The sequence below is a fragment of the Neomonachus schauinslandi genome, chromosome 16 (assembly GCF_002201575.2).
Source record: "Neomonachus schauinslandi chromosome 16, ASM220157v2, whole genome shotgun sequence".
Lineage (NCBI taxonomy): Eukaryota > Metazoa > Chordata > Mammalia > Carnivora > Phocidae > Neomonachus > Neomonachus schauinslandi.
The window spans coordinates 21,234,475-21,259,199 of record NC_058418.1 but is presented as its reverse complement, the minus strand read 5'-3'; the positions used below and the strand labels follow the sequence as shown (position 1 = coordinate 21,259,199).

The 24,725-nt window shown below is 51.2% G+C and overlaps 1 protein-coding gene across 2 annotated transcripts; it reads right to left on the bottom strand.

The window, feature by feature from the left end:
• Window positions 1-10,785: 10,785 nt before the first annotated feature.
• On the bottom strand, window positions 10,786-19,883 carry C16H19orf12 (chromosome 16 C19orf12 homolog). Of its 2 annotated transcripts, XM_021701038.1 has the most exons (3): window positions 19,581-19,883; window positions 15,296-15,465; window positions 10,786-11,926 (listed from the first exon to the last, which is right to left on the bottom strand). In XM_021701038.1, exons 2-3 carry the CDS (start codon window positions 15,453-15,455, stop codon window positions 11,661-11,663), a joined length of 426 nt encoding a protein of 141 aa, XP_021556713.1. In that variant the 5' UTR covers window positions 15,456-15,465; window positions 19,581-19,883; the 3' UTR covers window positions 10,786-11,660. The 2 variants fall into 2 exon arrangements, with proteins under 2 accessions (XP_021556713.1, XP_021556712.1); XM_021701037.1 differs by lacking the exon at window positions 19,581-19,883 and having other exon boundaries at window positions 15,296-15,561.
• Window positions 19,884-24,725: the final 4,842 nt, after the last annotated feature.

The following is a 24,725-nucleotide window of genomic DNA, read 5'->3' as shown; positions in this document are numbered from 1 at the left end:
GTAGTCATCACCCCAGGACAGGCCCAGGCTCCCCACGCCCTTCTGTTCTGCACTCATGTCCTCACCTTGAAACACAGGCCAAGTCCCAGCTCCCTGACTCCTGCTGCTGGAGGGGGTTCACGGCATGGTGGGCACCCGTGGCTCACCTGGGTATGTTCGTCCTTCGGGTACTCACACCCTGGCATGAAATAATACCGAAAAAAAAAAAAGTGTTGGTCTCTAGTTCCAATTCCTGGCACAGAGCTCCCAAATACCTGGGAATTTCCCGGGTGACAGGAGTGCCTGGTGTCCTAATGAGGCAGAACTTAGTGGGCACTAGAAAGACCAAACTGTGATTAGAAGCTTGGAACTTTCGATCCCACCCCTCATTCTCCCAGAAGGAGAAGGGGACCAGAAACTGAGCTAATGATCAGTCATGATGAAGGTTCCATAAAAACCCCAGAAGTACGGGGTTCAGAGAGCTTTTGGGTTGGTGAACACGCGGAGGTGCTGGGAGGGTGGCCCCTGGGGTGGTGGGGAGGCTCCACAGCCCTCCCACATACCTTGCCCTACGCATCTCTTCATCTGGCCATTCATCTGTAGCCTTTATCCTAACCTCTGTGATAAACCAGTCAACGTATTTCACTGAGTGCTGTGAGCTCTTTTAGCAAATTCTCAAGCCCAAGGAGGGGATCACAGGAACCCTGATTTATAGCTGGTCAGTGAGAAGGACAGGGGACACCCCGAGACTTGTGATTGCTGTCTGAATTGGGGGCAGTCTGGTCTGTGGCATCTGCACTAACATCGGGGAGAGAGCATCAGAACCAAACTGAACTGTAGGACACCGAGCTGGTGTGCAGAGAATCGCTTGGTGGGGGGATCCCCCGACGTGCGGTGTCGGAGCGTTGTGAGTGTGGTAGTGCGTGGCGGGGTGGAATAAAGGTACGAACGGGAGTGTTCCTCCCACTCCTTGCTTTGGCCACTGGCTTCGGTGCAGCTGGGCCATCCACATCCTGGCTCTAGAAATGAGCACAGGCTCGCGGTCGGAACAACCGGCACACTTGGTAGGACTGAGAGGACGTCCTGAGGGCTGTGAGGGTCCACGTGCACTTCTCCCGCCTGTGCAGAGAGGCGTGGTCCTGAGTCACGTGGCAGGGGGTCACAGCCCGGCTCTCAGGAGGGTCCCGGGAAAGGGATCGGGGGCCCTACATTCATCCCAGAACGAGGCTGTCACAAGACACTGTGCAGATTTCAATTCAATTAGGGAGAAACCCACCCAGTGATGAACAGCTCCAAGATATGAAAACAGAGCATTCAAAAGCACAATGGACACAGTGATTGTTTCCTTTATTCAAGTCAGAAACAATGCGACATCTCACTCAGGCACAAGCTGATTATCACATGAGTCAAAACTCTGAGGAACAAACATAATTCAGATGCAAACCCGATTTGGGAAACAAAGCCCGTCCAGTCCTCATCAAGTTAGGACAACAATGATGCAGAAACACTGAGCTCAGCAAGGACGGGCTTCCTGAGAGTACCCAGGTCCTCCACTGTTCCGTCCAAGGTCTTTTGCACATTGATCTCCTCTACAAAGGTCAAGGAGTAAGCAGTTAGGACAATCAGTAAGTCTTCAGAGCAGTATGAGGAGGAAATTAGCATGGGGTGACAGTTCATAAGTGGGGGCAGTCAGCCATCTGGGGCACCCCCTGGGGCTTTGGGGTTTTTATTGAGGTCTAACCTACATCTAGTAAAGTGCACAAATCTTAAGTCAGTGAGACTTTACACACGCGCGCACACACACACGCGCGTGCACGTAAGCGTGCATGCATATGCCACCTCCTGGGGCAAGATAACCAAGGTCCTGCCTCCAAGGGCGACTGGTGTTCACCAAAGTTTTCCCTTGTTTTTTTTTTTAACTTCATATAAATAGAATCATATTGTATGCATTTTTTTGTTCAGACTTCTTTGTTCAAACCATGTCGTCGTGAGCATCTGTAGTTGGTGTTTTTCAAGTGGTGGAATATTCTATTGAGTGAGCCCTCCACAACTGTGTGTCCACTCTACTGTGGACAGGCATTTGGGTTGTTTCCAGTTGGGAGTTGGCATGGATAAAGCCGCTGTGACCATTCCCGTAGATGTCTTTGGTGGACGAAGCATGATTAGGGGTGTCACTGCTGGGCCACGGAACATACACGTATATGGCTTTAGCAGATGCTGCCCAAGAGTGCCCTGCAGTGGTTAAACCAGTTTGCACGGCCTCAGCAGATGAGGCTGCAGGTGCTCCCCTCCTCAGCAGCACCTGGTACCGTAGGGCTGTCTCACTGCCTTGACTCTGGAGGGTCACTTGGAACGAGGGCTCAGACACCAGCCTGACTCCGGAGCTCCCCTCACTGGGCTGGCGGGAGGCGGCCTTTTCTCCAGCGCTGGGAGGAGTGGGGGTGGGAGACCGAGGTGGTGTGGGTGTTAGGCCTGCCCCGCATGCAGGTGAGATGGAAAATGAAACCCAAGAAAACCTGCCCGCTGCCTTTATTTTCTTCCTTCCTTCCCTGAGTGTTTACTGAGCACCTACAGCCCTGGGGCCACAGCTGTGAAGTGGACAAAGAGCCCTCCGCTCATGGAGCTCACACTAGTGAAGAGAGAAAGATCACAAACACAACTGAAAAGGGTAGTATACTCTCTCATATCTCTGGGGTCTTTTCCAGCACTAGGAAGATGCCCAACCCAGAGGGGCGCACTGTGGAAACACTCATGCCTGCCCCTGGTTAGCTCAGCTCCCTCGATGTGCCTTTATCCATTTGTTTCCTTTTTAAAAATGTAATTTAATTTAATTTAATTTAAATTCAGTTAATTAACGTATAGTGTATTATTAGTTTCAGAGGTAGAGTTCAGCGATTCATCAGTTGCATATAACACCCAGTGCTTATTACATCACCTGTCCTCCTTAAAGCCCATCACCCAGTTACGCCAACCCTCCACCCTCCTCCCCTTCCTCAACCCTCAGATTGTTTCCCAGAGTTAAGAGTCTCTTATGGTTTGTCTTCCTCTCTGATTTCATCTTATTTTATTTTTCCCTCCCTTCCTCTATGATCCCTGTTTTGTTTCTTAAATTCCACATATGAGTGAGATCATATGATAATTGTCTTTCTCTGATTGACTTATTTCACTTAGCATAATACCCTCCAGTTCCATCCACATCGTTGTAAATGGCAATTTCATTTTTTTGATAGCTGAGTAATATACCATTGTATATATACCACATCTTCTTTATCCATTCATCTGTTGATTTGTTTTCTGAAAAGATGATCTCAACACCCTTCTTGATGTAGGTCCTCTCCATGGGGGTGGGGTAGGAATAAGTATATAATGGAGGATGTTACAAGGACTGAGGGCTACAGATAACAACGCAGAGAGGGGGACGGTGAGGGCTGGGTGGCTACAATTTCAGATCGAGTGGCCAGGCAAGGCGTCACTGAAAAGGTGACCTTGAATCAAGCCCTGAAGGAAAGGAGGCAGATATCTGGGAGAAGAACAGCCAAGGCAGAGGAAGCAACAAGTGCAAATGCCCTGGGGTGGGGACGTCCCCAGCCTGGTGATGGAGCTGGGAGGAGCCAGTGTGGCTGGCAGAGCAGCGGGGGGAGAACAGCTGGAGATGACTGAGAGGCAGGGGAGATGAAGCAGGGCCTGGTGTGTTGTGGTGGTTGCTGGTTTGTTGTGGTTTTTGAGAGGGGAGTGTGGGTACCAGGAGCTCAATTTCCGAGTGTAAAGCTGGAGACCGAGTAGGCGGTTGTGCGGGAGGGACTAGGGCCAGGAGGGAAGTCTGAGCTGACAAGCACCGTGTGGGACCCGAGCCCCATGGGAGAGGCGACGTGGGAGCAGCAGAGGTGGAGAAGGAGGAGCAGCCGGCCAGGGGGAGGGGGGCCCGGCCAGTGCAGCAGCCGAGGTGGGCATAAGGGAGAAGCCTGCCAGATGCTGCCCGGTGGGTGGTTGGGCGGCAGGAGGACCGAGAACCAGCCCGTGTTCAGTAACGTGGACGTCATGTGCAGTGGTCGCCTACAAGGTGGCCACCGTGATCGGAGACCATTTAGTGGGGTGGTGGGAGCAGGGGCCTGCCAGAAAGCACCGGAGAATGGGAGCCAAACTGGCGAAGTCATTTGAGGGATTTCACTGCAAAGGGCAAGAGAGAAATGACCAGTGGCTAGAGATGGAAAAGTCGCTTTTCTTTTTTAAAAGATTTTATTTATTTGAGAAAGAGTGCAAGAGAGAGAGAGCAAGAGAAGGGGTGGAGGGGCAGAAGGAGAAGCAGACTCCCCACTGAGCTGGGAGCCACCACTGGGCTCAATCCCAGGACCTTGGGATCATGACCTGAGCCAAATGCAAAGGCTTAATCCACTGAGCTACCCAGGTGCCCCTGGAAGAATGGCTTTTTAAACAGCTTTATTGGGATATAATTCTTATCCCATAAAATCCGTCCGCCTTTTTAAGTTCGCCATTCAGTTTTGCTAGTGTATTCATAAGATTGTGCACCCATCCCACTATCTAATTCCAGGGGATTTTCACCACCCCAGAGAGAAACCCCACACCCATGAGAGCTCACTGCCCGTTCTCCCCTCTCCCAGCCCCTGACGACCACCCATCTGCCTTCAGTCTCTATTGGTTTGCCTATTCTGACATTTCATGCAAGTGGAATCGTGCAATATGTGGTCCTTTGTGACTGGCTTCTTCCACTTAGCATCTTTCCAAGTTCATCCATGTTGTAGCATGTATCCATATATAATTCGTTTTTTTTTTGCTGAATAATATCCCCTTGCATGTTATATACAATGTATAGACCACATCTTCTTTATCCATTCATCACATGATGGACATCTAGGTTGTGAACACTTTTTGGCTGTTACAAAACATGCTGCTAATGGACATTCATATACAGGGTTTTGTTTGGATATGTTTTCAGTTCTCTGAGGCATATACCTAGGACTGCAATCACTCGGTCTTATGGTAACTCTATGCTTAATATTTTGAGGAACTGCCAAACTGCACCATTTTTAAGTTCCCACAAGCAACGTATAAGGGTTCCAACTTCTTCCCAACCTCATCAACACTTGTCATTGCCTTTTTTATTTTAGCCATCAGAGTAGGGGAGAGTGGTATCTCATTGTGGTTTTGATGACTAATGATGTTGAGCACCTTCTCATGTGCTTATTGGCCATCTGAATATCATTTTTGGAGAAATATCTATGCAAATCCTTTGCCCATTTTTGAACTGGATTGTCTCTTTATTGTTGAGCTGTGAGAGTTCTTTATATATTCTGATACTAGTCCCTTATCAGATACCTGATTTGTAATTTTCTCCCATCCTGCCTTTTTTTTCCCCCACTTTCTTGATGGTGTCCTTCAAAGCACAAAAGTTTTTAATCTTGATGAAGTCCCATTTATCTATTTTTTTGGTCATTTGTGTTTTTATGTCATATCTAAGAAACATTGCTTCATACAAGGTCATAAAGAGTTATTCCCTTGTTTTCATCTAAGAAATGATCTATTTTGAGTTAATTTTTTATATGGTTTAAGACAGGGGGTTGTCCAACTTCACTTTTTTGCATGTGGTTATACACCTGTCCCAGAACCATCTGTTGAAAAGACAATTACTCCCCATGGAATTATCCCGATAACTTGTTAAAATTTTTCTTGTTTTTTACTATGGGAGAAAGGACGCAAGTGTGCGTGCTGCCGGGTCACACGCTGCCCAGAGCTGGGACTGGTGATGACGGGGAAGGAGGAGAATGACTGGAGCAGTGGCCTCCAGAGGGGGAGGGGTGCCCAGTGCAGGGGCTGGCACAAGTCAGGATCAAGGTCAGTGCGTAGTACCAGGAGGAGAGATGGGCACAGATGTCCGCAGTGACCTTTCTCTCCTTTCCCCAGTGACACAGGCACCAAGTCAGCACTGCAGAGAAGCAGAGGATGAGGGTGGGGAGCTGGAGGAAGAGGTTAGCGGGAGTGGAAGTGGGCTGGGAAAATGCAGGATACTTGCCAGCAACATTGCAGCCCCCTCTGAGCTTAGCGATGACAAACTGAAACAGGTGCAGAGGGGAGAGTGGAGGGCTCCAAGGCCTCTGAGGGCCGTCTGTGCTGGGGCAGAAGGACAAGCCCTGTTCTTAGTGGCTGCGGCAAACAGCCCTCTCCTGACGATGGTCAGGGTCATTCCAAGGAGGAGGTCTTTAGCCATGCAGAGGCCAGCTGGTCCTCTCAAGACAGGGAGACAGTGCCATTGCCCCTAAATCTAATTAGAGAGGGTGGGGAGGGAGTCACCAGTAAGTTCTCAACTCTCCCAATGCCCCATCTGTCTCAGGGGCTTGGGCTGCCAACAACAAAGTACCAAAGACTGGGTACTTAACTAACAATGGACTTGTACTTAACAATGGACATTTATTGCTCACAGTCTGGAGGCTGGGAGCCCCAGAAGAGGTTGCCAGCAGCGTTGGGTTCTGATGGGAGCTCTGGCTTGCAGAGAGCTGTCCTCCCACTGTGTCCTCACAAGGCAGAGAGATAGTGAGTGAGGTCTCTGGTGTTTCTTCTTATAAGGGCATTAATCCCTTCTTGGGGGTCCCCACCTTGGCCTCATCTAACCTCATCACCTCCCAAAGGCCCCACCCCTAAATGCCATCACACTGGGGGTTAGGGCTTCAGCATATGAGTTTGGGGCACACAGAATCCAGTCCACAACACCATCCAAGCTGCTCTTGACCTCCAAGAATCCCAGATGCTGAACTTCACAACAGAGAAGGGACAGAAAGTGGTTCCGGGCCCTTACAGGGACATGTCCGCATCACTGGCAACCCACGTGGAAAAGAAAAATCTTCCATCTTTACATTTTTTATCATGTATCTTACAGAGTTATGAGGTCTGATATGGTAGCCACTGGCCACATGCGGATTGACACGTGGCTAGTCAGAATGGAGATGTGCCGCAAGTGTAAAACCAGGTTCAAAGACTTAATATTTTTAAAAAAGGAAAATATCTCAATAACCGTTTATATCAACTACATGCTGAAATGATAATATGTTGGGATATTGGGTTAAATTATATTATTAAATGAATTTCATCTGTTTCTTGTTTTTAAAAATGTGGTTATTAGAAAATCTAAAGTTATATATGTGGCTGACATTTGTGGCTCGTTGGGATTCTGTTGGAGAGATGCTAGAGGGAGGACCCCACATCCAAAACAGCCCCCAGCATGGCAGGCCCTCCTGCCGCGGTCCGTGGACGTCTGTGCCGCCACCTGGGGATGAGCCTCCAAGTGCGTGTTACAGCGGGGCCATGCCTCAGAGGAGGTAGGGGCCCCGGGGCAGGCTCGTGAGGACATAGCCTCGTGAGGACACAGCCTGGAGCCCAGCGCAGGCGGCCTTGGACAGTCCCTGGGAGGCAGCCCCAGGGAGCTGGGGACCAGGCTCGTTCTCGTTTGGTTTAGGCACAGGTAAATAATGCACATTTTTCAACACTGGACTCGCCGCAGGCAGAAGATGCCCACACCTGGAGATTCTCGGCTGCCTGCACTGCTTCCTCTGAGCCACGATCTCGTTGCCCGGGAAGCCCGTAGGTCACCAGCACCTGTTACAACTGGTCTTTCTCTTTATTATACCCCCTCGCATGCACGTACGTGTGAGATTGCTGTACGGTAAATAATGTGTGTGGAGCAGTTCTGCTGAATTTCATACACCCATCCCTGTTGGCTACTTATCAAAAGTGGCTATGACATTGCCCACAAAGGCCGTCTGACTCTGTCCCTGTTGCGCAGCACTGGGCGGGCTCCCTTCTCTCCTGCTGCCGTAAACAGCAGTGCTAGGAGTATCCTCATCTTCCTTCCATTTGAATTATTTTATTGTAATGTCTTCCCTGAAGTGAAAAGTGCTGGCTGCAAAGTATTTACAATCTTATGGTTCCTGTGACTTTTTTTTCTTCAAATCACCCTCCCAGCAGACGATATCACCACGTACGTTCTCCGGGGCTCTGTGCGCGCGTGCGCGTGCTCCGTGTGTGCGTGCGCGTGCCCCGTGTGTGCGTGCGCGTGCCCCGTGTGTGCGTGCGCGTGCTCCGTGTGTGTGTTGTCTTCCTATGCCCCTACCGGTTATGGGTTTGAGCATTTTTGTTTATTTTTACCAATTGTTAGGTAACAGATACTGCCTGGGTGTTATCCCGGCATTTGCTCAATTGCAGATGAAAACGAGTACAGTCCTTCCCTTAAAACTCACACAAATTAAAGAAACAGCCACCATCTCGATAGTTTAGAGAAACACTTTTCAGATCCCTCTGCTTGTCAGCATTTGGGGTACCCACAGCCTCCCAAGGCTGCAAGTCAGCAGGCCAGGCCCGAGCTTCACCTCCTGACCCACTGTTATCACAGTGGTCCAAGAAGCCATTTATCTCCTCCAACAAACAGAAAACACATAAGACGGTCCCCCTTCCCTGTGTGATGTAGACGAATCCTGGCATTTCTTAATTGCCGTATGTTGATTGTTCAGGATTGAGACACATTCTGGTTTATCTGTAAAAAAGGTTGCAGGAGACATGGCTGATGTTCTGTTCATGGCTTATTAAAACCTCAGGAAGATCCCAGTCCCTGTCCTCTGGGGAACTCATAAAAGGGCTTTCTGGTGGAGCCACATCCTGGCCTGGCAGGTGACCCAGGAAGGCGGGGAGGAAAAAGAGAGAGGATGCGCCTACTTGCCCACTAGATGGCACCTCTCAATAACTAATGGGGGGAGTATCGCTTCCTTCCAAACCTGGAGCCCCCGCCCTGACAAACCCCGCATTGCAACACACCCCAGTCGTGTTTACTTCCAAGCCAGACATCTGAAAAAAACAGAAAAATAAAAAAGTTCATTCTAGCTAAAAATACACCATCTGCCTGTAAAAAATCTTGCTTGGCGCTGTCATGTCAACACCCAAAGCAGGTTAATAACCGGCACAGAACAGATGGTTTCTTTTTATAATTATTGGGTCTCCCCACCAACGCTTCCTCCTCAGCTTGCCCCCTTGCCCTGCTGGCAGCCCCCTGCTGTTTCCTGGCCACCCCGCTGCCACTGCCCAGCCAGCCACTGCCCTGCCAGCCACAGGGGGCCAGCCCACAGCTAGCCCTCTGCTCAGGCCAGGGCCCCCTCACCCTCTGCTGGGAATCAGCCCTGGGGGTCCGGGGGGCTTTCAACACCACCGGGGAAGATGGCCACCAGGAGGTGACCCGGCCTTGTCACCCCCACTAGCAAAGAAAAACTAATCAACACAAGATGTCGGTAATCACCCATCAAATCAACAAAGGTTTAAGACACTATCATCCTATTTCTTGGTGAGGATGCAGTGAGATGTGTACCCCCAAACACTGTTGCAGGGAGAGTGATATCAACACTTACTGTCTAGAAGGAATTTTGACTGAATATAAAACCTTAAAAAATATTGCATACATTTTAATCCAGCAATTTCACTTTGAGGTATCTATCCAAAATACTATCTGTCATAGTCTAAAATATGAACAGAATGTTAACACAAACTGTTCACTGGGGCAATGAAAACCACACCAAGGATAAGGCTAAGTATGATTACACATATTTACACATATATACATATATATACACATATTTACAAGGAATTTTAAATTAAACACAAATGTTATTTAATGTTAATTGGTAAAAGTATCAAAGAGGTCTAAACAGTAAGAATGGAAATATTTTGGAAATGTGCATACATAGCATTAAAAAAGGTTTGCAAGAAATGTATTAAATGTATTAAGAGTGATTTTCTGGGTGGTAAAATTTGTAGCGATTTCATTATCCTTTGCTGGATTCTTCTAAGCTTTCATCCATAAACACTGACAAATAAAAGGAAGTGAATGGTTTTCAAAGACTATTTAAAAACTGACGTAAGGAATGCACAAGAAATTGGTACAGTGGCTGCCTCTGGGGAGGGGCCTGGGGCAGGAGTTCATGGTGGAGGAAGCCTTGCTTTTCCATTGTACTGTCTAGAGTCTTCTAAGTCTTCTAAGTACCAGGCTGGAATTATCTATTAAAAAATAAATAAATGAAAATTTTTGCCAAGGAGACACAGAAATAAGAATCCTAAAATCACAGGAGCCGAGAGGAGAGCCTGAGGGAAAAGCCAGCAAAGTGCTTTCACCTCCTGGGGGAGACAGGACTTGAGGTCTGGCCTGCCCTCTCAGACCCATCGCCCATCACAGTGACCCCAGAACCCAGCTAGTCCAGGCTGACTTCACTCAGCAAGGCCTGCTCCGTCTGACCAGACACTGGTCAGGAGTTGGGTCAGGGTTTTTCCCAGGAATAAAGGCAGGCAGGCCAGGGGAGGGGCTTCAGTGGACATCAGGGCAGGACCTCTGAACTAGGATCCCATGTCCGTGAGTTCTCAAAGAAAGTGATTGGGGAGGTGGGGGAAGCCTCACCCATTCATTGCTTGTGTGTTGGGCCCAACTGTCCCAGACCCAGGGGACACGGGGTCCTAGTTCAGAGGTCCTGCCCTGATGTCCACTGAAGTCCCTCCCCTGGCCTAAATCAGCATGGGTTCTAATTCATCTTGAAGTTTTCCTTACACACACAGAGATGTCAGAATACCAACTCTCCTCCGCAGGAGTGCCTCCTTCCATACCCCAGGGTGGCCTGTGCCGTTTCCCCGTTAGAGAGAGCCCCAAGCTGCTGCCTGGCCCAGGACCTGGGGGCCTGCGGAGGCTCGGGCAGTGTGCGCATACTGGAAGCACAGAGGAGCCAAAGCAGGAAAACCCGGACAGTTAGGTCTCAGGCACTGGACTTGGGAGGCGTCTGTCATTCTTTAAGGCCACAAATCCAGAACGTTCCCTTGTGCTCTGCGTGTACGACCCTGGGTGTGAGAGATGCTTTTACATAAAATCTGTGAGAAAAGCCCTGTTCAGAAAACATTTACTGCAATTTGATGACACCTAGTCAAGTAACGGTTCTGAGAGCAAAGTGAATATGGTATTAGGGGAAATTCAGGGTGGACACATTGCTTAGATCCTACCACGTCAGAAAAAGCAATACTCTTGGCTGGAAGTATTTAATTTTAAAAGCAAAACTCAAGAAGTACCACAACTTGTCCAATGGGGAGAGGAAGCCCCTGGGAGGGTGAGAGGCCAGGTGTGCTACGTAGAGAAGGGCTGGGGGCCTGGCTGTTTGTGGCTTCGCTCAACAGGCGACTGACCCTGCATGGGGCCACTCAGAGTCACTGGTCAGGGAAGGGGCACAGGAGGGAAACGTGAATTCCAGCACAGGCCAGCTCTCAGGTCCTGAGACCCTGGGCCCCAGGGAAGGAACCAGTCCTGTAACGGGTGCTTCGGACAGGGCTCATCTTCACAGGCGAGGAGACGGAACACGAGGGCCTCCTGCTACGCTCCCATATGAGTGACAGTGGATTCAGGAAGCTGTCACCCATGTCTGGGGCAGGCAGGGTTTCGCTGTCTACCAGCCTCCCAGTGAAAGGGTTGTCACAAAACACAGCGTCTTCATAAATAATTTCCAGAACATGATACAGCATAATAGTAGCCTCTCCAGCAGATTTCACTCCATTTAAGGTAACACACTGATGATGTGCGGCTTCCCCAACTCCCCTGTCCCCTCCTGTGAGTCCCGAGAATCATCTAAATGAGACCCGCACTTCCCAGGAGGAGCGACCTAGTCATCATACTGAACTTCGGCCCGGAGCTCCTTGGTGACGTAGTTCACCAGCATGGCCAGCAGCTGCTGCTTCAGGGCCTCGCTGCCCATGACCAGCGTGGTCAGCTGCACGGCGTCCGTCCAGTCCAGGTGCCTGAGGATGGCGGTGGCTTCATTAAAGAGCTTTTGCTGCTCAGCGGGCGGCAGCTCCATTATGATCTGAGGAATCGGCTTAAATTGTCCGCTTGTCATCCATGCACCTAGTAGACCCCCGACAGCCCCCCCTAGAAAACAGAAGGTTCAATTAGTTGGTTCAATCAGTGCTCTTGCTAAGAGCACATCGGCCCGCATGACGAGTGGCCACATTCACGCGCGGGCCAGAACAGGCTCGCCTTCATGCCCGCTCCACCCCACGGTGTGGGGGGCAAGGGTTTATGGGGTCTTCAATCCATTTGGCTCAGGTAATTGACACCCCAAAGTGCCCTTCCCCAAGCTGTGCACTCACAGATGCAGCACGAAGCATCTCCCACCTCACAGCTCTGCTAACAATAATCTTCTCCAGGGCCTGCAGGTTTCCTGCTTCCCACAAAACTCTCTCTCATCGTAAAGGAGAGAGCTGAGAAGCAAGTGCTTTTTCAAGGAGAATCATCTCAGTGCTGAGGCTGAGTTTTCTCTATAATATGCTCTTTGTCCCTGAACTTTGGAAATTTCCAGGGAAATCCCATGGTTAAAGGACCCTGGGGACAGAGAAGGAGACCTTTACTCTGGAAGCAACTGTTTTTCATGCCAGCCCTCCAGAGTTGTATGATGATAGCTATCAAGTAACTTATTCAACTATTTCTCTTCCTGCGACCCCAAAAGGGCATAACCATTATTTTTAAGTATAAATTTATGATCAAATCTAAGGTTCATGATGTTGGGACTAAAAGCCCTTATGTCAATGGAAAGTTCTATCTGATCAGGTGGGATGCAGGTCTGCTACAGGAAGGTGCCTTGGGGCAGGGGTCTCAAACTCAGGTGCCTTCAGGGGCCAGGCAGGTAGCTGAGAGGAAGGAATAGGGCTGAGTGAGCCTGTAGGTGACGGAGAGCTGGGTCCCTGCCTAAGGGGCGGTGGCTACCCCTCGCCAGCCCATTGCTACCACACAGAATGCCAGATGGGTATCCTGAAAAAGTCCCATGATTTTTAAATATCGATGATCAGATATTAATAGATGCAGCCCAGCTCAACACAGTGACTCTCTCTGAAAGAGCACAGCATGGAAAGGAGAGACACTAACTTCACAGTGGACAAACCTGGCAAATACCACCTTAACCAGGTGATCAAGGTGGACATTGCCAGGGAGGCCTGTGGATGTCACATGCCCCTGAAATGGAGCTATGAGACAGGCATCCCACTTCCGTCAGCACTATGCTTTCCAAAGGTCGGTAACCCCAGGCTAAGCAGCAGAAAGCCCTCAGGCCGACCCAAACAGGGAGTGTTTGGGTCTGCCCAGTCCTCCTCAAAACTACCCAGGCCATGAAAGCAGCAGTCTGAGCAACTGTCACAGATCTGCGGAGACTAAGGAGACCTGAGAATTAAATGCACTGTGATATCTTGAGCTGCATTCTGGGACAGGAAAAGATCTTAATGCAAAAACTGGCAAAGTACAAATAAAGTCTGGAGATCCGTTAATAGTGATGCATCAGTGTTGGTTTCTTACTTTTGCCAAGTGCACCATGGTAACACAAGATGGTAACGTTGGGGGAACGGAAGCTGGTGAGGGATATATGGGAGTTCTCTGCACGGTCTTGCCAACTTGTCTGTAATTCTACTACTATTCCAAAATAAAAGGTTTCTCCGAGAGAATACAGCCCGGGCCAGAGAGAAGCCGGTTGTGGGCTGGACCCCGCCAACAGGCAGTAAAACCTGCAACCCTCTCAGGAAGCCAAATGTGGAGGCATCTGGAAGCACCCAGCTCCCCTGGGGCTGAGCCTCGGCCAGCATGGGGCCCTGGAGGCTGAACCCTGCCCCTGGACAGCCTTCCCCTCTGCTCCAAAAGAAGGGAGGATTCGGGGAGGGAAAACCAGTCATTTACAAGTTTTACTGAACTTTTCCCCGTGACACCCGTGAAGCACTTAGAACCAACAAGAGTTGCACTCATCTGCACTAAACCTTTATGAGAACATCAATACTTGATTTAGAGCAGCACTTAATGCAAAAAGTCGCCAGGAATATCGACCAGCAAATTACTAACTCTTTGGAGAAGGGAAATTTCCTAGGTTTTCTGGGTAAAATGATGCTCCCGCCCACGACTAGGGGCTGCAAGTAGCGAATCCCCCGGGTTCTCCTGGCAGACATCCTGTTCTCTACCAGCTTTGACACCATCCGAATAAGATATATGCTCCCACCACGGCACCTGGGAACAGCCACATGATGAATGATCCCAGCAAGCCCTCCCCTGAGCACATCAGATGGGGGCGGGGGGGCAAAGATACTGAATGTCACTGAGGAAGGAGGCAATGGCCATGTCTCCTCCCTCACTGGCTGCTTCTTGGATGGTGAGAAGCTGAAGTCCGGACTCACTAATTCACAGGCTGGAAAGGGAAATGTACGGGTGGAAAGCCTGGGGCCACCCACACTCTGATTTACTCCCCAGCGTGATCTCGGCGTCATGAAATGTCCCTGAATGCCAGCCCTGCCACAGAAGGGCAGAACAGGGCAGGAAGCCATGCCGGGGGCCGGAGACAGAAGCCAGCCTGGCCAGACAGCAGTCACCTCTCCAGCCTGTACTCGTGGGAGGACGGCGTGCCGTACCGTGAGCTCTCCCTCGTCCCCAGCACAGGCTGCCCGGCTCAGAGCAGGCATTCAGCGATGCGTCCGCTGAGCCCAACGCGGCAGTCCAGGCCTCTGCCACTCCCGTGCTGCAGGGTCCATCTGAGGCACCTCACGGGAGGCGTGATCCAGCCCCCCCTCAAGTCAGGCCCACACAGCAGCCTGCTCTCTGATGCCGCCCTGGCCCACGGTTCAGGCCACGCGGGAATCCTTCTTGCTCCTAAGCCCGAGGAAGCAACCCCATCCTAGCTCCAAGGAATGATGGGAAAATCAGCCAAACCTCCATTCATTGCCAGAAACTGGCTCTCAAGGAGAAGCAGGTAGGAAAAGCGGGGGGGCAGGGATGGGACCCCTCTAGGATATTTGTTGCTTTTTCTGCATTAGACTGTTTGCTGTCAGAATGGGGAGTCTCTCTGAATGAGCTCATGTAAAATGGCCAGACAGCATCTGCTCCTAGGAGGTGCTCAGCAAATACAGCTTCCTCCCTGGTTCCCTTCTGCAGGGACATGTAATGGGGACGGGGCAAGGAGCCCATCCAAGGGACCCAGGACACCCTGGTATCCTCAGACGCTAGGACACATCCCTGAGGGGAGAGGCGCCCTCCAGGGCTGCTGACACAGACGCCATTTGCAAGAATGCCCTGCATTTCTGAGACCTTCACACTCCGAAGCCTGTGTTTTCAACAGGATGAATTAGGGACACAAAGATCCAGTCACAGAAACAACCTCAACTCAACAAACATCTCCCACATGACAGAGATTTCTATGAGGTCTCTGCGGTTTCAAAGGCCTTTTCAACAACATCCCCAAGGCTGGCTGTCCCTGTGAGGCGCTTGACTTACCAACAGCTAGTCCGGGTGGGCCTCCGACCAGACCACCCATGAAGGCCACAGCCCCTGTGACCAGGGCGCCCTTCCCAGAGTGCTTGACGGCCGCCTTCATTTTCCTCTCCCCAGAGATGGAGCACAGCAGCTTCATGATGTCTTCCACCACGATGGGCATCTTGGCGAGCCTCAAAGGAAGCATTTCAAAGGGAGAGTTTTAATGAGCATCAGAGCATTTGCACACAAATGTTACTCTTGCTAGAGTTTCAAGGACGAGTCGTCGTGGAGAGCACAGGAGCTCTGCTGTAGCCGGAACAGGGAGCACCCAGCCGTGTGAGAGGTTCCTTGTCACAGACGAAGCCGGGTAGCATTTAGCTAATAAGCAAACAGAATCAGCAGAATGGATGAAGGGTCTTCCTCACCCTCTGCTTAACTTCTGATTTATGACAGATTACGGAGCAAGCCCAGCCGCAAGCTGCAGTGGATCATCACAAGTGAGGCGAGCGTGCCCTCTCTTGCGTCAGCAGCCTTCCTGCTGTCTCAGGCATCCCCAGGGCACAGAGCCTGGCGGAGGGCAGAAAGCCCCAGCCTCCAGTCCTCTGTTGTGTGACAGGGCAACGGAGCTCCTGCCAAGCCAGAGAAGGGGAAAGTACTGGACTCCGTGACCACACCCGCCGGCCCTGGGACCCTGAGCAGAGTGTCAGATTCCTCACCAGTAAAAGGGCTATAAGCCACCTACAAGCTGGATTCTGGAAAGGTCTGAGTAGAATGGATGCAAAGTACCTGGTGTGAGTCTGGAACACTGCGGCCCTCAGACATGATGGCTCTAAATGAATATTCTGTTACTGAGACACACCACTGGCTTTTCTACAAGCCACCACGCCTAAAGCCCATCCAGTTCTGCATTGGGGATATTAAAGGCAGGGACAGGATGACCCTAAGGATGACCAGTAAGATGAAACAACCAGAGAATGAAATAAACCAAAGAATTCTAGGGGTTTGCATATGTTTGGAGAGACAGACAGATGGACTTTTGGAATAATGACCTTAGAACAATTCTCTGCGGTGAGGAAACTGTTTGCCACACTGGTGGGAAACTGGCAGGTAGGCAGGGCAAGGACAGGGTGGGTTCTGCCCCAGGGTCCGTGGGAATGGGGACCCACAACACTGACGGGCCACCTGGCAGGGCCCAGAAGTAAAATCAAAGTGGCCACGAGCTGGTGCTTCTCCTTCTGGCTTCACCTGGACCCAAGGCTCGAAGGGCACTTCCTTTCCATCACTCCCCTTTTTATGCAAGCAGTCCCTATAGGAACTTGACAAAGTTTGGGGCACACCCTGTTGCTCAATAACTCTTGGCTATATCTCTTTTTTGACCCAAGGTTAATCCAGAACCAGCCTCTCATGTAAAATCATCCTCCCAATCCTGGGAGAGAATTTTGAGCCCCTAGAATGAGTCTGTGGGTCTGCTGGATCACCACAGTCAGGGTTCAGAACTTCTCTGCCATCCCAGGAGAGGTAAGAAGTGTCCTGTGCTCTGGCCCCTACAATGTTCTGAGCTCAGCAATTCTCCATAAGCGCACAGAATCACTCCCGACCTTGTTATATGTTATGTGTGGGCTGAGATTCTGCATTTGGAACAAGCCTCCAGCTGGTCTCTAAGCCCACTTTGGACAGCAAGACTCTAAGAGAGCATGACCCAGACATCTGACATCGGCTACTTAGTCCTCGAGTTCAGAAAGTGCAAACAAGCATCCCCAAATGTGTCTGTTTGACCAAGTGGGGTGTAGAGGCAATGGGGGGGCAGGCCCCACAGGGGTGCTCAAGGGACTGGAGAAGAAGTCAGGTGTGCCTGCCCCCGCTCTGGCTCCATGTGTCCTGGACCTGCCAATACACCTCCGAGCTTCCTGCCCCTTTGCTCACTACCGGCAACCCCTTGTAGATGGAGTCCATGCCGCCTCCTCCACCGTGGATGAGAGCCCACGTGAGGGTCATGACTTGTCCACACACACAGGTCACAATAATAAAACAGCATTAGAACAGCACAGGAACTGTACATGGCAGAAGTCACTGAGAAACGAGGGGATGGAGGGTGTGACTTGATTCACAGCCACGGTCCTGTGAAGCTATGTAAACAAAATGAGTTTTATTTCAAAAACTAATTTATTTTAAATACTGATAACCAAAGGAATTACTATCATGGTAAAACCTAAGGTAAAACCTTAGCTCAAAAACCTAATATTCCTCCTGTAAAACATCTAATCGTCGCATAGTTTATATCTGGTTTATATCCAGCTTTCCATCTGTCAGTTATGCCGGGAAAAAGGGAGACGAAGCTCGGTCCTGGGAAGGCCCCTCTGGAGGCTGCAGTGAGCTTCCCATTTCCAGGCATGTGAAGACCCCAAGCATGGTCTGCAAGGCTGGCTTCCTGGCCGGGGAACTCTGCCCAGACACCACTCCTAAATAGGGTTTCTGCAGGATTATGGACCCGCACTCTGGAAACACTTTCTGCACAGCAAGAAAATGCATGGAAAGGAGGCAGGAAACAGCCACTTCATACTAGAGTATCCATCAAAAACCTAGCTTCCCACCTGCTCTGAATGACTTCTTATAAACCCACAGGGGCTAATAAGGCATCATGGTGCAAGGGCTACTCCCAACCTCCACTCAGCCCAGACAGACCAGCACAAGGCAGGAGCCCAGGGCTCTGCCCACCTGGAGGGCCAGCAGGTGTCCCGGTGTGTGGGAGGCCAGGGGAGGATGTGGCCCATCACCGGCGGGGGTCAGCAGCTCCGCACCACAGGAAGAGGTAACACTGTGGCTGCCTCAATCCAAGACAAAGCTGGTTTAATTTCCCTGTGAGAATCATTTTAGATGTTAGAGCATCAATAGACTCTTGTGGAAGAAGTTCTGTCACGCCATCTCCTGATTCCCTGCTAAAAAGCCCAGCCTCCTGGGCGCCTGGGTGGCTCAGATGGTTAAGCGTCTGCCTTCGGCTCAGGTCATGATCCTAGGGTCCTGGGATCGAGTCCCGCATCGGGCTCCCTGCTCCTTGGGAGCCTGCTTCTCTCTCTCTCTCTCTCTCTCTCTCATGAATAAATAAATAAAATCTTTAAAAAATTAAAAAAAAAAAAAAAAAAAAAGCCCCCCCCCCCCACCTCTTTGGGCTTGCCAGATTGCGGAAGGAAGCCAGTCCTGTTCCTCCTCCCCCTCCAAGCTTGCCTTTGTCTGTAAGCAACAAGGAAGCCAGTAAGGAGGGAGGAAGAATACTCTGAAGGGGACAGACCTCAGAGGGTGGGAATGGGGCCTTCCCTCCCCACATCACACCTATTTCAGAATCAGATTTGTCCACAACACGGGCTCTGGTCACAGAAAGCCATCTGCCAGCCACAGGGAAGGCAAATACCCATTTGAAGGCCTGCTTTCCTGCAAGCACCGGGCTGGTCTGCTGATGACAGCAAGGTTCTGGGGAAGGTGGGAGAGGAGCCCATCCCTGAGACTGCAGCCGGGCTCTCTGAGGTGGACCAGATTGTGAGAGAGCAGGGAGAGGAAGGGTTCAAAGCTAGCACAGACCTCCAGGCACCCTGTTTAAAAAAAAAAAAAAAATTAGAAAAGCGGAGCCTCCTAAGGAGTCAGAATGATCTTGCTCACCTGCCATCTTCAGTACTTTCTACTTCTCTGCTGGAATTTATAAAATTCCACTGTGTCGCCTGGCCCTTGTAAACCTTGTCTCTGTAGGCCCTGGTGCAAAGGTCACAGGTGGACCCCACCAGCACTGTCCGATTAGCCCACAGACTTTTAATGACTGAAGTGTTGCCAGTATTTGAAAACCAGATTTCACATACATCTGATTTCTGACTCTTCTTGAAAAATCCAAAGAGCAAGCCCCCTGGACCACCTTCCGGTAGCCACAGAGGCCAAAGCTAAGCACGTACTGCCTTTCCTCTGCCATAGACCCTGGCAGGGCGCCCTTACCTGACTCTGGGCCCATACACAGGTCACTCTGCAACCTCTCAAAGTCTCCCTGCTTTCTCTTTCAAAGGCTAAAGAAGCTACCAGTCCCCACCAAAGGAACTGTCCCCTCCGAGATCCTTCACATCCACTCCTGATCATCTCTAAACTTTCCCCGCAGGGCGAGGCCAGGGCTGCTGACTCACCGGGTATCCTAGGACTCTGTCCTGCATATATAACCCCTGCCGCCCCCCCCCACCCAAACGCACCTGGGACACAGAGGAGGGTGACGCACACCCCCGGGTTACTGAGGATGGCCCATACACGTGTGTAACTGGGGCGGTCATACACACACCTGGGTCACTGCAGGGCGCACCGCTGGGTGCCAGGGCCCTGAGTCCGGCTGCCCAGGTTCTAACCCCAGCTGGGCCGCTGTCGCTTACTTCTGGCGTGACGTCTGCCTCTCCGTGCCTCAGTGTCTTCATGTGGCAAACGAATACCCCAGCGACGTGGGGCCGGCTCGCAGCCCGCAGGCCTCGCGCACCGCAACCTGGGCGCCCCACCTCCCCCGCGCGGCCCCGGCGCGCCGAGCCCTTCACCCGCGGGCACGCGGCCCCCGCCCCGCGGAGACGCAGGCCCGCGCTCCTGCGGCCCCCGTCCCACCCCGCCAGGGTCTCCGCGCCCCGCGGCCGCCCCAGCGCGCAGGCCCCACCCCCCGCCGCCTTCCGGCCCGCCCGCGCGGGGGGCCTTCCGGTCCCCACTCACCCGGCGCCGCGCCGCGCTTGCGTCGCCAGCCGGCCCGGGCTCGCCGAGGAGCCCGAGGGCGCAGGCGGCGCCCCTCCTCCTCCGGCCGGGCCTGGGCCTGGGAGTGACGGGCGGGCTGAGGTCCCCGTGGCGCTCAGGCTGTGCTCTTTCCCCCGGGCGCCGGCCCTCTACCGCGGCCCGCGCGCGTTTTGCCGGGGCTTCCCTCGCACTTTCCTGAAGCTGGGAGAGGCCTTTGGCCCTTGATCCAGGATCTCTGACCCTCGGGCCTACAGAGCCTCCTCCTTCCCTTCAGTGGGCGCGGAAGAGAGCCCAGCGAGCCCTGGAAGCCCAAGGTCTCCTGAGCTTATGGGCCAAAGTCCAACATAGGCTGCCCGCCCCCCGACCCCCCGCCCGCCTGGTGCCGGCACCAGGGGCCCCTGGGGGTGGGGTTTGGAAGGCTAAGCGCTGGCTTTACTCCTAGGGTCCCAAGGGCAGGGTGAGTCCAGCTTGCAGGACAAAGCTGAGGTTGGGGAGCATCTTGGGAGGGGGCAGAGGTGGAGGAGGGGTCGGTGCAGGGAGTAATTTAAAGGGAGTATGGAGAAGACCCCCAACCCCATACACACACGGGCTGGCCTTGATCCATCTCAAATGTGACAAAGGCTCTGGGGGCTTTCCATGGACTAGCCCACTTAATCCTGACCGCTGTCCTCCCACCTAGGCGCGGTTACCAATGCCATATTACAGAGAGGAGAAGTGAGGCGCGGAGACGTGGGTCTGCCCAAGGCCACCCAGGTACGGAGTGTCGGGGTCCAGACTCTAACCTGGGTCCACCTGGCTCAAACCCTCGCTGTAACCAGCACTCTGCCGGGCTTTCCCGGATGCCGTACACACCCAGAGGATGGGCCTCTCACACTGCCAGGGTCATTCTGTTTCTTTTTCTTCTTGTTCCTCTTTTGAATGGGAAAGTATTTTGGGAGTGTGTAAGTATATACACACACACACACACACATATATATACACCATATATATACACACATTTACATACACACACATAAATATACACACATATATATATATACTATAGTATATACATGCCCCAATAAGGTGGGTTTTAAAATATATATATATATTTGCTGACTTAAAAAAGCTGTACATATTTAATGTATACAACTCGATGAGTCTGGGGATAAGTATACACCTGTGAGACCATCATCACAATCTATACCGTAAATGTATCCATCACTCAAGAAGTTTCTTCCTGTCCTTTTTATTATTATCACCTGTGGAAGTGTGTGTGCCTGTGGTAAGAACACGTAACATAAGAGTTACCCTCTTTAGTATACATTTAGTGTACAATACAATATTATTAGCTATGGGCAGTATGCTGTGTAGATTCCCAGCATTTATTTATCTTACAGAACTGAAACTTTGGACTCTATCTTCATTTAGTTACTTCCGTTTACCTCCTGTCATTGTGAGAAAGGGCCTCAAGCATTAACCAGGGTTCCCTGGGCACAGTGAAATAACCCCTTCATTTCTGAATAGGAGCTTTTGCTTGAGTTTGGGTGACTTTCAGCAGTGAAAGTTCACTGAGGCTAAGAACAGCTCAACCATCTCCAGGCTCAGGCCTGGGGGAGATTCTCCCGTTTCTCTGCGGGCAGCTCCCTCTGGCGGCTCCTTAAAGAATTGGGCTGCTGACTCCCCCAGAGGTGGGGAGGGGAGCACCGGTAGGCAGGAAAGATGCTGGAAGGAAAAGAAACTGCAAAGTCGGGGCCTTCCAGAGAAGGTGAGCTGTAGGAAGTCCAGCCAACTTTGCACCTGTCAGCAACCTGGGACCTTCGTTCTGATATGAATGAGTCATAAAATGGTTGCACATACGGAAGCCCATCAATGTACCACAGTCTCCTAGTGACACCCAGGCCTCCCGCAGAGCGGGTACTGTGAATGACAGGTGCACAGTGGGGCCCCCATCATGGTGACTGTGCACTGGCCCAGCATCCAGACAGGGCTGTCATGATGCTTACCGTCCTTAGATCTGGCTGGGTGACCTCGGGAAAGTCATGCAACTTCTCTATGCCTCAGTTCGCTCATTTGGGAAATGACAACAATAATAGTGCCATCTCATAGGGTTATTCTGAAGAGTAAAGGAGGTAATACGTAGGGATCTAGATTATTCTTGTTTATATCATAGGGTGTGAAAATGAAAAATATCTCCAGAGTCCCAAATGTGAGCCTCATGTGCCCAGAGAGGCAGGAAATCGGATTCCACTGCCACTTTCACAATCCACCATCCACAATCCATGATGCTGGGGGTCCAAGAATCCCCCAGCATGCGAGGCTCTGTTCACAGAACCAGCGGTGGACTTTGGCCCGTACATTCACCAAACATTAATTTAGCACCTTGGGCTTCCCAAGGTCCCTGGGCTCTCTCCTGCGCCTGCTGAGGGGAGGGAGGAGCATCTCTCGGCCTAAGGGTCAGAGATCCCGAATCAAAGGACAAAGGGAAACAGGGTCCCCAGTAAGCCTCTCCAGGCTTGAGGAAAATGCAAGGTGCAAGGTCCACCTAGAATGCGTCTGGGATGGGGTAGAGGGCAGAGGCTGGATGTGAAGGAGTGCAGCCCGGGGGCCATGCGGCCCTCTGAGGCCAGCGCCTTGTCCCCCCCACCCACCCACCTTTTCCACAGTTCCAGTTAGCCAGCTCCTAACTTATATGGCTTTTTCAGGATAATCCCACCCAGACCCAGGGCTGGATGATCCCACAAACAGGGTACACACGCATAAACCCCTGCGACCTCTTAATTAAAGCATGAGTAAACTTAATGTCATTTTGAAAGCTAAAATCTTATGGTCAGTGTTGTTTGTATTTTAAATTACCTCTAAGGAGGCACCATAGTCTCGTGCTTAGGGATTCCCAGGGATCTGGATCCAGACTTGCAGCCAGTCATTTGCCCCAAGGCAGCCATAGAGCCAGGGTTTGGGGTCAGGAGAGGTTCCAGCCCCATAGAGTGGGCCTAGGAACCCCTTCCTTCCTCGCAGCCCTGGGGGTGGAGGAGGTCTCCCCTGCCCCCAGGCTTTTCCCCAGGATGCATGCCATTCCTTTCAGATGTGAAATGTTCAGTGCACTGCCAGGCCCATACCAGGTGGATCTATTAGTTTGCTAGGGTCGTATAACAAAGGACCACAAATTAGGGGGCTTAAAAGAGGACTTTATTGTCTGTGTTTTGGAGACGAGTCCAATGAGTCGGCAGGCCCAAGCTCCCTCTGAAATCTGTGGGGGAGAATCATTCCTTGCCTCTTCCTAGCTTCTGGGAGTGGCCGGCAATCCTTGGCAGTTCTTGGCTTGCAGAAGCGCCTCTGCACCTGTCATCACATGGCATCCCCCCGTGTGCCTGTGTCTGCGCCCCAGTTTCCCTCTGCTTATACCAACACCAGTCATACTGGAATAAAGGCCCACCCTACAGACCTCATCTTAACTTGATTGCATCTGCAAAGACTCTGTTTTCAAATAAGGTCACATTTACAAGTACCAGGGGTTAGGACTACAAATATCTGTTCGAGGTGACACAATTCAACCCCAGGAAGTCAACAGATACCAGCCGTGATGATAAGCATGTTGAGTGTGCACACGGTCCTTGCTGGTTCAAGGAAACCAGCAGGCTCAGCCCGTGCCTTGCGTCAAAGTCACTGTGTGCAGAGCCTCCTGCCTTTGGTCTTGGAGGAGCTTAGTTCTGCAAGGGCTGTTGCCGGACAAGCTGGCTCTGGGACTGGTAATGAGCCTGTCCCGGGCTTCATTGTTGTTCTTCTAAATAATTAATTCATCCTCTTCCTTGGTGTTTACATCCTTCAAATATTTGTAGACAGCTATCCTGTCCCTTTGTCATCACTTAGCGCCTCCCCCTACATATTTGCCATGGTGCGTTATTATTAATAGTAGTAATAGTAGTAGTAGTATTTCCTCCCTGCACATTCCCTTGGTCCCTCAGCCACCATCACTGCTTCGTGAATTTCCTCCAGGTTCCCAGCCCTGCAAGCGTCAAGTTACCGGGATGGAGCATCAGAAGTCAGTAGTCAGGTGACAAGGGACAGCTGACAGGCCCCCTGGCGTCCTACTCCTTTTGTCAGTTTCCCCAAAGCCACATCAAATAAATAGACGAACTAAGTAAAAACAGCATGCTTACAGTGCAAATGCAGTTTCCAGACAAATCCCCTGCCCCTGCTTCAATCCAGACAGTCCCCAATTTCCTCAGCTATGAAATGAGGATAAGAATCCTTGCTCTCAACACCCTGGGATTGCTGTGAGGACAGATGAGGACCAGAGAGGAAAGTGCCTTGTAAACTACAAGGCAGGGGGAGTGGCGGTACCAGAATGTCTTCAGCGCACGATTGGATCTCTGCAGAATGTTCCAGGGGTCTGCGGCTCTAAAAGCTAGAGATTCCAAGTTAGAATTTACAAAATGAACTTGATAGAACTGAGATTCACCCTGAAATCTGTTTGTTGAAAGAATAGAGAGGAGCCCTACTTCAAAATCTACCGTCAGATTTCAGTATTCCAAATAAGTGTGGAACTCAGATCTGGATGGGCCCTTGGAGATGAGCTACAGATGCCCTGAGGGGGGCTCTGGAAGGTTACGCTGCTATAAAAGATTTGAAAAAATAAAATAGCCACCTTGTCTTCCATTTGAGATCTCACTGAAGAGTTCTCTGTACCTGGAAGACTTATTTTCAGTCTGAGAAGAATGATTTTCAGTGGTTCTGT

What these genes read in the sequence shown, in the direction of transcription:
- C16H19orf12 (XM_021701037.1), bottom strand. Translation starts at nt 15,479, where the DNA reads ATGCTTCCTTTGAGGCTCGCCAAGATGCCCATCGTGGTGGAAGACATC. An exon ending in CCCACCCGGACTAGCTGTTG is followed by an intron (nt 11,927 to 15,295) that starts GTAAGTCAAGCG and finishes TCTGTTTTCTAG; the next exon opens with GGGGGGCTGTCGGGGGTCTA.